Source organism: Calliphora vicina, chromosome 5 (genome assembly GCF_958450345.1).
Source record: "Calliphora vicina chromosome 5, idCalVici1.1, whole genome shotgun sequence".
In the NCBI taxonomy this organism is placed as follows: Eukaryota; Metazoa; Arthropoda; class Insecta; order Diptera; family Calliphoridae; genus Calliphora; species Calliphora vicina.
The window spans coordinates 72,566,097-72,580,885 of NC_088784.1; the positions used below are offsets into that span (position 1 = coordinate 72,566,097).

Below are 14,789 nucleotides of genomic sequence, written 5' to 3' on the forward strand. Positions count from 1 at the left end.
TAAATCACGTCACCAAAGTGATATTTATATGGAAAGCAAAAACAAAATTTCAAAAATTTTTAAAATTTGTTTTTGTTTTATGTACAAAATTTTCAAATTATGAAAGGCAATCAACGCTTGAATTTTGGTGCGTTCGTTCTGTTCAGAATTTGTATAGAAAACAAATTTTTCAAATTTTTGAAATTTTGTTTTTGCTTTCCATATACTAAATATCACTTTATGGCGTGATTTACAAAATTAGGGCCTAAAATAATACTGAAAAAAGCTTTTTCACATTTTTCAGTTGTATTTTACATCGAAAATACGAGAAATCTACGAAAAATGCTTCAAAAGGCAAAAAGATATGAATTAATCGGCTTAATAGCACTTTCTATGACATATGTATCTCTTTCGGTGTGTCCTACAAATCTATCGCCCTCCGCGACTTCGGTGCCTACATCTTCATATAGGGCTACCTTATGACTCCACCAACAAACTTATGCAAGCAATGCATCCAGATTTTTTTCTTTGTATCGTTTTTCCATTGGCATGGATGCATTGATTTTATGACAGTAATTTCCTTTATTGAATTTGACAGTTTTGCAGATTTTATGACAGTAATTTCCTTTATTGAATTTGACAGTTTTGTCCCAAAAACGGTGAAGAAAGAAATAAAAGCTGATAACTGGTCGACATCTTAGAGTGTTTAGCTTGTTTAACACTTTTTTCTCCTAGAATATAACGACTATTGTGGCGAAGACAGGAAAACAATATTCAAAATAGTTTCCAAGATATAGCCGTGAGAAAAACTTCATGTTCTTCGGAAAAGTCAAGTTTTAGGCAAAATATTCATATGGCCATAAAATCCGAACAGTAGCTAAGCTAGCAATACCCAAATGTGGTTATGTTAGCTTCGATAAGCACTTTGATAAATTCCACATTTTAATAAATTGCACTGTGTAATCAAATGAGGAAATAAATTCCAAATAATATCCAGATTTCCCCTTGTAATTAAGCTGGCAAATTTCAAAGTTATACACGTGCCGAAATATAGTTACACAGAAAAAATTGGTTGGCAATCGAATGATTCTACCTTATTGACCGAATTTTACAGTTGTGGCTATAAAATTTTAGAATTCTTTATCAACTCTCTTTCTGTTGATAGAACTGTGTGTGCAACAGAATCATTCGATTTACAACGAATTCGGTTGCTACTACGAATCTCTTTTCTCTGTGTAGATGTTTAACTCAAAATTTCCCATTTGACTCAGATTTTTCGCATTTCAATCAAATTTTCAGAGTTGACTGAGTTGATATAGAACTTTTTTTAAGTTCATATTATCCTGATGTATCTATTATGGATTTATCTTCAAGACATTTTACGAATCGGTGCTTATTATAGATTTAAGAGATTTATTATCGTAAACCCTATATCTGCAGGTCATTTTTAATTATTCCAAATTATGTTCAGGCCTAGTACCCAGTTAGTTTCATCTGAAAAAAAACACTTCCATATAAAATTTATACACTGCTCTTAGAGGACAAGTAAACTAAACTCAACTTAACTATACTACACACAGTCACGCAGGCAGACAGACAGATAGACAAACGCACGGACATACTTATACTTAAGCAGATACTTACTACATGCAAGTACACTTACCCAAACATGCATAGCTAATGTTTGGATGTGTATCTGTGTGATGTATATCCTTTAGATAGAAATGTAAGTGTTTGTATATCCTTTATAAGGGACTATAGTATAGGCCGAGTTAAGCCGTGTGGGCATATTGTATTTACATGTTCGAGTCTAAAGGACAATGGGCTAAAATGTAAATTTTTCCAACTTCTGCTGTTGTTTTTGTTGTAGATGATGTTGCTCATGTTAACGCCAAGTAATACCCAGGTAACACAGTGAACTTTTTGTTCCCTTTAGACATAATTTTATGGTTCATTAGACAGTGTTGTAAAGGAATTAAATTAAAATTAATATGTACGCTGAAAAAAACATTTAAATAAATGTTAATTTCAAGGACAATGCTTATGTTTGTTTTTAGTTAATTTAATATTTAATAACATAATTGTGGGGAAATGAGACGAGACCAGCGATATGAGTTGTGTTTTTATGTTTTTAATTGGAAATATACAAGTTCTTCCTTTTATACACATTATAAATCAGACATACTTATAGGAAACACATTTGTTTAGTTCTGCGAATCTGAATCTATATTTTTAATAGTTCTTTTTGTACTAATAATACTACTCGACAGCCAAAAAGGGCTCCCCGTGCAAAACATCTTTTTCGTAGACGTGGGCGGGTCAAAAAGTTCGAGACTTTTTGCATTTCCTAGATCTTAACTAAAATATTAACACTGCTCCTATCAACAGGCATCTGTCATTTGACTCCTGTCAAAATTTTAAAAAACTGTCTCATTTAGTTTGTGTTTGACAACCATTGATAGCTTGATAAATACTATGGGAGCTGGTTTACTGAATTTCCTTGTGGCCGTACAAGCACTGAAGATGCCAAAGGTTCTGAACGCCCAATTGAGGCTATACACCCAAAACAAATGAAAAAAGAAACACGATTTAGTGCTGTCCGATCGGAGATTGAAAGTGCTAGAGATTGTAGAAGCCATAGGAATCTCACATGTCTCGGTGGTTTCAATTTTGAATGATCACTTGGGTATGAAAAAGTTTTTCACACGATGGCTACCGCGATTTCAAAACCTTTGCGTGCAGCAAAATTCATCCAAGTAGGGAAATTGGTTACCATACGAATTGAAGCTGAGGAACCTTAAAAAATAAATAAATTTTTGCACCGAATCATTACTAGCGATGAAAATAGATACTGTTACGAAATTGTACTTGAATTCAAATATAACGATTTTAACGGCTGATTTAAAAGTAACAGAATGCTTTCAAATAGCAGTGCTGTAATAGCAAACTGTAACATATATGTGGGCATTATTAACATTGAATAAAAGCTTTCAGTTGACTATTGATCGTAAGTTGGCAACGCTGTTTGCTGCGAACGTATATTCGAATTCTAATATTCAGTTAAAGAACATTGTAGAAAGTACACCACAGATGGCGTATGTATTAGAAAGCTCTAGACAGTTAAAGAGCAATCTAGAGTGCAGATGGCAGTGTTATAAATAGTGGCAAAGGTTGCAGTCTTTAATCAGTTTTATCAGAGACGCCATTCGAATAAACATCAACTGAGTGTTCTGTATTTTTCAAGTGAATTCGTGTACATTATAAAGTGTGTCTGTATTTCAGTGAATTTATAAACGTGTATAAAAGACATTGAGTGACTATTTAATTCTGTTGATGTTGTACCTTTTTAATAAATAAAGACTTCTTACAACTTCTTTTTAAACTACTAAACGGCAATCAAAAGTATCCGGTTTATTTAAAGGAAATAAACCAACGTTTTGAAAACGTTAAAACGTAACAATACATTATGATAACTCGAGGCATAAGAGATCGTATGTGAAGCCCGTCCAACCAGCCGAATCCATACGAAAGCTAAATACACATGGCTCTAAGGTAGTTCTCTGTATTTCTTGAGAGCAAAATTATCCTATCTAGTATGAGCTGTTGAATTGAATCTGACTAAACCATAAAAAGGTTCTCGAACGCAACTGATTCATTTAATTTGGCCAGACATGAAACCGTAATATTTCATCATGACAACCCTCCACCACATTTTGCAATACCTGTTAAAAAGTATTTGGAATGAAGTGCTTGGGAAGTTTTACTTGGCGCTACGAACTAAGTCTCCAATGAACAAAGTCCCCAAACCGCAAATGAATTAAGGCCCCAAAATTTTTTATAGAAAAAACCAACAACGAAATTTAGGGACTTAGTTCATTTTTTGGGGATTTATTTCATTTCTAAAATTGGGGATTTAATTCATAATGAAATTACTCTGGGGTGTATCAAAAATTGGCTTCGCTAAGAAAAGTTGTTTTGCTTTGTTGGCCTTCGGCCGGGCGCAAAGGTTTTCTCCTCTGGGGTGTATCAAAAACCGGCTTCGATCAGAAAAGTTTTTTTGCATTGGGCATTCTGGGCGAAGCCAGTTTTTGATACATCCCAGAGGAGACAACCTCTGCGCAAAAAGTTTTTAGTATGCGAAGACGGTTTCTTTTTCATTTTGGTTGGGGATTTAGTTCCTTTGGTTGGAGATTTATTGCACTTAGAACTTTTGGGTTTTAATTCATAATGAATTAAGCCCCCAATTTTGGGTTTTTAACTCATTTGTGCTTTGGGGACTTTGTTCGTAGCGCCGTTTTACTTCACCCGCTTTATAGACCAGACCTTGCCCCGTCCGACTACTATTTGTTTCGATCGATGCAGAACACTCTCTCTGTGATAAGCTTCACTTTAGAGCAGAGTATCCGAAATTAGTTTGATTCGTTCTTATCCTCAAACGATGAGCATATGTGATACATATGTTGCCATATTTCTTGCAATGTTCATAGCTAAATTTTCAGCATTTGGTTTTTAGATGACAGAGAACTATTTTAGACATTGGGTGCACCGAAAATCAAAAAGAAAAAAATATAAGAGGCACCGTAAACTTTTCTCCAAAGTAAAGACTACAATTTTTATATATTTAAGTAAAATGAGTTTATCTTGATAGATATTTCATACAGTTAAGCTATGTTTCCGCATACACCGTAATCGGCACCAAAAACGAAATTCCATACATTTGCACTGAAAAAAGTTCGTTTCAGAAATCGGCAACGAAAATTGGGAACGTTATTGGCGCCGATTACGGTGTATGCGGAAACCCAGCTTTAGGAGAGCAAAAATAAACTTTTCAAACTTATATAATTTAACAAGCTAAATATGTATATGATTTAAAAATTCAGTTCTGAAATCCAAAATTATCCAATATAAGGAAGGATCTTAGAAAAAAGAGAACTGGCACAGAACTTATCACCTGAATCAAACTAATGGTAGGAAACTGCAATTAATAATGGACAAAAAGGAGATAAGGAAGGTCAGAGGTTATAATAGATTGTTTATTGTATGCATCTCAATATTATTGTATTATAACAATGTCTAGTAAAAGTGTTTTCAGTACTTCCAAAACCTGCTACTTTTTCCCTCCACATAATTTACAAAATATATGTATGAGAAAATCAATAGGTGTCATTATAGCGACGCAGTTGATAAAGTCACCACCGAACTGAAATAACCACCTGACATTATTTATTTACATTACATTTTCCTCCTGCCATTGAAAATCATATTAACATTAATGAAATTAAACAAATCGTATTAAAATTCAACTCTGGCCACAATTTTCTTCCTCTACTGGCTAAATGAAATTTACACTGTTACACTCCACTTTAACCCAACCAAAAAAACCCATCCTAGCAGCGAATATAATTAGAATTGTTGTTGTTTTATGCTTTGTTTGCAAGGTCCTTGTAACGTGTTCTAAAACCATGTATCTTTTAGATAAAAAAAAGAGAAAAAAAATTTCAACAGAAACATAAAATATGCCTGAACTTTGGCTTACAAATCGATTGTGAATGGTTTTCCATGAATGGCAATAATACAATGGGAGAGCAAACAAGTAAATTCATACATTCATATCGCAAATGACTGGATGTATTTATGTTTATAATGTGGCTTTTGACTGGAAATTTAAACCCATAACGTTGAATGCATTATTCTTTAGAAATAATCCAATTAAATCCCCCCTTAAATATACTTGTACGAGTACAATATTAATGTTAAATTAACATGACGATGATGCTGAACAATTATTAGGTTAATGTATGTCAGCAGGTGATATTTGACATTTTCCATGGAAGCTCTCCACTAACTAATATCAGGTTGAGAAGTTAATGACTGTGTTAGAGGTAAAGCATAAAATGGTTATAAATTATTTGAATGGTTGTCTTTGCCACATTAAGGCCACAAAGTTTGATGTAATTGATGATAGATATTACATTAGTTATGGCTGAAACATTCTCTGGAGATTTATTGATGGATTTAAATGAGAGTTAATGTAGTATTTGGCAATATTTTATTCATTTATTTACTAATAGAGGTAACGGCACTCTGTCATTAAGTTAAGCTCCAATAACCCAATAACTTAACACCAAAAATTTTTACTTCGAGTGATCGCTTACTGAGTTTTATACTGCGACCTAAGAATACAGCAATATCGACTGCCTGTAAACGAAAAAGGAAGTTTTATTAAACCCTATACCTCACATCTAAACTCCTGGTTTAAATGTAATCCCCAAGTATATTGCTGTTAAATTTAAGAACCTCTCTTTGATGCACCTCTTTGAAGCCACTTGAAGCTATTCAAATGCTGTCAACCCTAAGATGAACACCAGTTCATGTTTACAAAATTCAATTTCAGATTTTCGTAGTTTAGGTTTCGTGTGTTGCTCACAAATTAGGGAATTCATTCGGAGGCCTTCAGATACTTTTAGAAATGTTCACGTATGATTTGAATTATATATGATTACAAAGGCTGGGAATAGGTGGGGTAATTTATATATATGTAGGGTGGCCAAGTTGATGTGGCCCTCTTTTAACGAAAAACGTACTACGTAAGTGATAACCATTAATAGATGGGATATATCAAGATTGCTAGCAGTATTAATGGGGCACTGGACGTTAGGCAAGCATGCGAATCGCCTGGGACACCCTTTTAACGACCATTGTCCTAGCTGTAAGGATAGGGAAAAAGAGGAATTTTCCAGCTTCTCTGCGAAAGCCCATTTCTAAGTGTAAAGAGGCATAAATTTATGGGCAACCCCATATTGACTAACTTTGTTGAGGTAGCCAGGTCTAAACTTAATGACCTACTGAGATATCTCACGGCTACAGGTTGGGTCTAGCGAACTCGACATTTTATATACATTACGATGTAAACGACATTACATCTGACGAGTTGTGTGGTCTTTTCAAAACGGGGCCCCTTCTCATGTGGTCCTTGTGAGTACCAATCGGTACTTCTAAGAAATTTCATCAGATTCGTCAGTGACACATCTCTGAGACAATCCATATCATAAACTGAAACTTGTAACAAAATGTATTAGTTTGCGCTCTTGTAGAGTGAGGCAATCACACATAATATGTTCTATTCTTCCACTTCCTCATCGAAACAAATCCTACAATAGTTATAACGTGGGTAACCCATACGTTCCAACAGTCACTTAGTAACAATCTAGACAGGGAATATGCTAAAGAGCACGACCATTAATCCAAGTTTGGGTGTAGATAGAATAATGAAATCCGTGACTAGAGGAGCAGCGCAAGCAAGAGTTATATCTTCACTTTTTGGGAAACTTATCGTGAATATAAACCTATTCAGGCTTAGTGAAATGGTTACCAAGATAGTCGCATATGCTGATTATGTTGTGCACCACTTTAAAAAAAAGTTTCTTTCAATTATAAAATATCTCATGAAATCAGCTTTTGGCGTAAGGTAATTAGGCGTAATGAAGCTTGGAAAACATTGAGTCTTCCTGTGCATCACATATAACCTATTAATGGTCGGACCACTATTACCATTTGTAAAAAAATCCAAAATTGTGTGGAACTCTCTGGGGTGGAAAAGTGTCAGCAAACCTCCTGATTAGTTTTAACGCCTATGTAGATAGAGCTTAGTTGTTCCATTTGTAAAAAATCCAAAAAAAAATCCAATCCCTCTTTGTGACGTGAAAGGATCAGCACTCTCTTGCTCTTGATGGAAGCTCAATTATTGCACAAGTTGTCTGGACGAAGACGGTGAAGACGGTACATGAACGCAGACTAAGAGACGTATAATATTTCAAGATCTTGACTATCTTAAGGATGTCAGAAATTCCTTTTCGCACGTATACCACAATAAATATCATAAATAAACTCGTATGATTTGTTTAAGCTGCCACTCTTCAAACTGCTTAGCAGCTTATCACATGGAATTAGCCTTTATCGTAAGATAATCGGCGGATTGAAGCTTGGGAAACTTTAATTCTTCCTTGGTTTCGGCATTAAATATGACCTATTAGTAGTTGTCCGATTACCACTTGTAAAAAATAAAAAAATAGCTCTCTCTGGGACGGAAAAGGATCAACCCTGTGGAATAGTTTTAACGCCCATGCAGATGAAGCTTGGTTAGACTAAGATTAACATTTGTTAAAAATCCTAGTTTTCTGGCCATCTCTGTGACGGGAAAGGATCAGCGCTACTTGGGACCAACTGTAATAGTCAAAACAATTAGCTTTATCTGCATGCGAATCAATCCAATAAGAATGTTCGTCCTACCTGCATTATAAAATGATCAATTCGCCCTAGTGAATTCATCAGCCCATCTGATTAGTGCAACCTCATATAGTTTCTGCAGGAAAATTGCCTTGCAATTTACAAGAGGAATACCAAGGTAGGGGTTAGTCGCCACTTTATCCATCATCGTTTCCCAACTGGTTTACTCAGCGACTTACCCTGATTATCAGCGTTATCTTAGTGACATGCTTTGAGGAGAGTTTCAAATCCATACTAATTTTCTTCTAAATATATATGTTTATTTTGAAGAGTTTTACTATTAATAATCCCTGCTTTCACATACACAATAATTTAAATTATTTTTTTATTTAGGTCATTCGAGTATTAATAACTAAAGTATTTAGTATATCAATCATTCAACTTCAGAACTGTATAATTGAGAAATAAAGCAGTTATATTTTCTAACATAATCTTTACTTTCTTTCAGGCAACGATTTAGACTCCATACGAGCGTTATTCAGTGAAAAAGAAAAAGAATTAAGTTTGGCAGTGGCCAAAGTAGAAGCTCTTACTAGACAATTGGAAGACTTAAGACGAGATCGAAGATGTCCCATAAATCTTATAAATGGTGGCAGTACAACCGGTCAACCGTTGCCGCCTCAAGCCTCCCGGGAATTGGAAAAATTAAGAAGAGAATTGATGGTAAATGAAAACTTAAATTAGCAAACACACAAATAAAATAATTAAATTAAATTACTTTTCTTATGTATGTATTTTAGTATCGAAATCAATTGTCATTGCAACAAGATGCACGTCTCCACTTACAACGAGAAGCCTTACAACAAAGACAAGCGGAATTGCGATCTGTCGATCAAAGAATTTATGAGTTGCAAACACGTTTGCAACGCAAAAAAGCCGCCAATGTACAAAACAATCAACAAAATATGAGTCCACCGCATTTAATGCAACAGGTACAACAACAGCAACAAAACACACAACAAGTACAACAGCAGCAGCAGCAACAGCCACCTTCTAGCCAAAATCACAACTCTTACAGCAGTAGTAATAGCACTAGCAACAACAACAAGAGCAATGATATAAACTATCCTACGAATGTGGCACCCAAAACAGGTGTAGCAGCACTCAAGCAGCAACTGCTGCAGAAACAAGCCAATCAGGCAGCCGCCAATGGCCAGGCTTACAACAATAAATTCGCAAACATTATAAATCGTGGTGAAAATCGTAATATACCACGTGGAAATGTGGCCGCCGTAGAGCCCTACATACACACACCTCAAAAGTCCACCATCACACCCACCTCCTCCTATTTGGGTAACATTTTGAAGCATGCTGCGGCGACAGCCAACACAAACCAACAAAATCAGCTAATACAAGATCATGCCCATGTCAAGCTGACTTTGACCCATGGCAATAATGCGGGCTCTAACACCAGCCCCAATTTCTTTACAGCCGAGAGTGATGAATCAAAATTGGCCAAGAAAATGTTAACGGCTGCCATCACCAACAAGAACACTCTCAGCAACGAGCAACATAATCAAACGAACTCTGAACCACCCAAGGTAGATACTTCGCATCATATTTATGCGGAGGTGGGTCCAAAGAAACGGGACCTGGTCAAAGAAGTTGCAGCAAATTTAGAAGCTCAAACTAACCCCAACGCTAACTCAACGCAACAAGCTACCAGCAAGATTCCCAAAAGTATAGCATCCAATAGCTCAGCCTCGGCGCTGATAAGTAAATTGAATAGTGCCACGACGGCAACATCTCACATACCACAAAGGGAAAAGTCGGATTTGGAAAAGAAAACTGATATATCGGTTACTAGTGAAACGCTATTGGAGAAGAATGCCCATCAGTTAACAGTGCACAGTATGCCTTTGGGAACGGCCAATAAATCGGTGGCTACGGGTGTGGCCAATGCCATTTCTCCCACTTCCTCGAGCAACACCAACACCTCCAATGCAAACTCGAATGAAAAATCGAAAAACTCAGCTGCTGGCAGCCTAGTTGTTCCTCCACGTAAACCCATAAGTAGCGTGGCGCCCACATCTGTCACTAGTGCCATACCGAAAATGATCACCTACAGTCCCAAGGTGAATAGAGTGGCGCCAAATGTGGTGTGCTCTACAGCTACACCACTAAGCAGCTCCAATAGTAACAACAATAACAATAATAGTGATAGACCAGCCTTGCCACCGAAACCCAATAAAATGTCACCAAACGAAGCGAACCAAGAAACCTCTACAAATTCAACAAATCCCTCGACGAAAAAGACCTCAGCAGAACAGCAAGCAGCTGCGTCTTCCAGCTCTTCTTCTTCATTACCCCTACAAAATATCAATGATAATTTGCCCATCAAGGCCAAACCATTGACCATACGCAAACAACCGCTCTCCGAACAACCCCGACTAAAATCTTCCTCTAACATAACCAAACCCTCAAGTCAACAGCAAAACAACCGTAAACTGGAACTCAATTCCGCCAATGGTTATCTGTTCAATGAACGAAGATCGAACAACAATGAGCTTTCCTCGGAGACCAATAGTGAGGCCAACTCCACACCACAATATTCTCCTAATCTTCAATCACAACAACAGCAGCAGCAACAACAACAGCAACATGGTACACATTCTCCCAACACTTTATCACCTCAATCGCAAAGCAGTGTTGACGAACCTGATCGTAGTGAAAATTCCAATAATTCACCTCTGGAGAAATCCTCGCCCGATAGTCTAAAGCGCAGAATGCGTTCGTTGTCGGCCGGCAATGCTACCACCAATGCCAGCAATGGCAAACCAAAACTAACGCGAAGAGTTAGTTTCGATCCTTTGGCTTTGCTACTCGACGCCAGTTTAGAGGGTGAATTGGAGTTGGTGAAGAAAACCGCCATGCAGGTGCCCAATCCTAGTGCGGCCAATGATGAGGGTATAACAGCTCTACACAATGCCATCTGTGCGGGTCATTTTGATATAGTCAAGTGAGTTTAATTATTTGATTTAGGTAATGAATTTTTTTATTAATACTGAGTTATATTTTTAAAGATTCCTGGTTGAATTTGGTTGTGATGTCAATGCCCAAGATTCAGACGGTTGGACACCTTTACATTGTGCTGCCAGCTGCAATAATTTGGCCATGGTTAAGTTTTTAGTGGAAAATGGTGCCTGTTTGTTTGCCGCCACTTTGTCGGATCACGAGACGCCAGCGGAGAAGTGTGAAGAAGATGAAGAGGGTTTCGATGGCTGCTCAGAGTATTTATACAGTAAGTTAAGATGTTAATTACACTATGCTACACCAACAATATCTAGGGGTTCTGATATAACAATTATGTTTTATTGGAGTCCACAGAATTCGGAAATAGTTATAGTTTTTCTCGATCACTTCGTTTAGTATTTTCTTATTAGCAAATTTAGTTACAACCATGGATTCTCATTGATCGGAAACTCTCCTATCAAGACTTAACTTAGTTGTCAAAGTTTTCTTTACACCACTTAGGTTTTTGACAACTGAGTTAGGTCTTTAACAGTAGAGTTTCCGATCTATGAGTATTTGCCTATGGTTGTAAAAAATCATAAATATGGATGTTGTTTTGGAATTAATTTTAAAATTTTTTCTTTTAGAAAAAAATATTTTAAAATATCGGTTGGAAAATAGTGGTTTTACTGTCTAAAATTTAACTTTTTCAACATTTCAAATTCCCTTACTCTCTTCTATTAATTTAGGCAGAAAAAATATAAAATTTCGCAATTCCTCGACAGTCTTGAATTTCAAATCGGTACCCACGCTAACCGAAATGTTTAATTCTCCATTAGCATTTATTATTGCATGTATTACTTAAAAAGGCAGGATTTACAATAGATGGCGTTTTTTTTTTTGAACGCTGTTTTTGCTTTTAATAATTTATATGTCATATTCTCATTTAGTTATTGCAAATTATGGTTTAAACCATAGAGAATATACATAGTTCGGAAACTCCCCTGTCAAAGACCTAACTCAGTTGTCAGAAACCTAAGTGGTGGGAATGAATTAATTTAAATTTAAAATTATGTGAAAACAAAAACAATACTCGTATGTGTTATTATTTTGAGCAATATTTTTGTTTGAGTTTATTTTCTAGTTTCTACTCTATGTTTCTCTATGGTTTAAACACCAAAGTTTTTTTTCCTGATTCGAATGAAGAAAAGGAACTTTAATGTATAAAAAAGTGCCACTGAGGCACACCGACTACTCACCAAAGCTTATGTTGAATGTGTTCCACCGGTTTCAACATGCTACAGATGGTTTGTGACGTTCAGAAGTGGTGATTTTGACACGGAAGTCAGGCCAAAAAAGTTTTAAAACTAAGAATTGGAGGCATTACCCCATGAAGATTGTCTGGAAGCTACTCAAGTAGTAATTTCAAAACGTTTGCGAGCTGTAGGATTCATAATGCTCTGTATTTGGTGGACGCAAAAGGTTTATAACTATTACAAGCTGCTGAAATCTGGATAGATCATCACAGGAAACCTGTACCGAATTCAACTGATTCGTTTGAATCGATCATTGGCCGAAAAATGCCCAGAATTTGCGGCCAGATATTAAACCGTAATATTCCATTTATACAGTGCTCGGCTTCATGTTGCAATACCTGTTTTTTTCAAAAAACAAACACAACTGCTATGCGTTTTGCTTGTATACAGATACACCCAGATTCTTTGGCGGGAATCGAACCCGCAACCCTCTGTTTAATAGTCCAGAAGACTAGTCTATCGGGATACCAAAATATATTTAGAATGAAGTGGTCTTCTTAACTTTTGCCTCACCCTCCTTATAGTCCAGACTCCGTCAGACTACTATTTGTTTCGATCAATGCAGAACGTTCTCTCTGGGATACGATTCACTTTGGAACAGAGGATCCGAGATTGACTTGATTCATTCTTGGACTCAAAAGATGAGCAGTTCTCTTGGCGCGGAATTCATATGTTGCCAGAAAGTTGGGAAAAGGTCATAGCTAACAAAGAGCAATACTTTAAATAAAAAAGCTGGTTAATTTTTTTGATCATTAAAAATAAAATAACTTATAACTCTCTGGGCTAATTGTCACTTGAACTAGAAAATTCAGTCACTGCTTTAGTGGGACGATTTCGAATAGGCTTATTTATTGTTTGCTTTTAGAAATACTTCTCTTTTAATAATATGGTCTAATAAAGGGATCGTAGTCAATGTCAATCAAAAATATTAAACAAAATGACTCTTTTTTCACACACATAGGTGATACAATAACAAAATACATGGCAATATATTCTCAAGAATTGGTTTTTGACAACAGACTTAGGTTTCTGGTTCTCTGTTACCTACATAATTGTAATCTATAATAAGGATTTTAGCGAAATATGGATGAGTTGAAGTTTTGAATTTTGTCTGGCTCTCTGTTGCCTATCCAGTTGTAATTTATGATAGGGATCTTAGCGAAATATAATTGAGTTTAAGTTTTGAATTTTGTCTTTAAACACTATGGGGGTAGTGTGCGAAAAGGTAACATTCTGGGAAATATTTTAAAAGCAAAATAATTTAAAAGTTTGTATTACCGCGAGGTCCAGAAGCCTTCCAGAGTAGAACTATTTTCAACTTTAGGCCAAATTTTCTCCAACCTTTCAAAATATGAAAACCAGTTTTGTATGCCCCAATATGTCCTTAAATATTTTGCAAATGAAATCTGTAGCCCCGACCTTAGAACAAAAATTTCTAAAAATCCAATTTTGGGGAGTTTTGAAAAGTTCTTTGGGAATTATGGGATTCTCAATAAAAAATCAGAATTTTTCACCTGGATCATTATAGATAGCGGATGATTCGGATGTATGTACATGATTCATACACAAATATAGCCGATATAGACCCAATTCGGTTGTTATTTAAAATCGAGAATTTCGGACCATAAATGGCTGAGATATATGAAAAAAAAGATAACCTCTATTTATACCCTACACCACCATAGTGGGTAGGGTACCACCATAGTGGTAGGTAGAATCACTTTCTGAGTCGATTAAACGATGTCCGTCCGTCAGGCTTAAACAAACGATGTCCGTCCGTCAAGGTTTACATGGCTGGCTGTCCATGTAAACCTTGTACGCAGAGTACAAGTCGCAATTTTGAAGATATTTCGATCAAATTTGGTGCATATTATTTTTTCGGGCCAAGGACGAAGCCCATTGAAACTGGCTGAAATCGGTCCATTATTTCACCTAGCCCCCATACAAATGTCCTTCCGAAATTGGACTTTATCGGTCATAAATGTTTTATTTATAAATGTATCTCCACAAATTGCGCTCCAAATAAGTTTTATATATACAAAATTCATGTCACCAAATTTTGTTACGATCGGTCCATAATTAGTCATAGCTCCCATATAGATCCGCTTCCGAAAATCACTTTAACGTGCATAAATCGCTTAAAAATGTTGGTATACTCACAAAATTCAACATAGTAAACTTTCATATAGACATAAATCACACGACCTAATTTCATGGTGATCCGTCCATAATTGGTCATAGCCCCCATATAAGGCC

At 36.1% G+C, this 14,789-nt stretch overlaps 1 protein-coding gene across 3 annotated transcripts in view; it reads left to right on the top strand.

The window, feature by feature from the left end:
- The window catches only part of ASPP (Ankyrin-repeat, SH3-domain, and Proline-rich-region containing Protein), a 238,694-nt gene that overhangs the window by 222,626 nt on the left and 1,279 nt on the right, over positions 1-14,789 (top strand). For all 3 annotated transcript variants that reach the window (XM_065512046.1, XM_065512045.1, XM_065512047.1), the window contains 3 exons: positions 8,714-8,928; positions 9,006-11,224; positions 11,289-11,506. In XM_065512046.1, the coding sequence (XP_065368118.1) occupies positions 8,714-8,928; positions 9,006-11,224; positions 11,289-11,506 (2,652 nt within the window). The remainder of the gene's footprint in view (positions 1-8,713; positions 8,929-9,005; positions 11,225-11,288; positions 11,507-14,789) is intronic.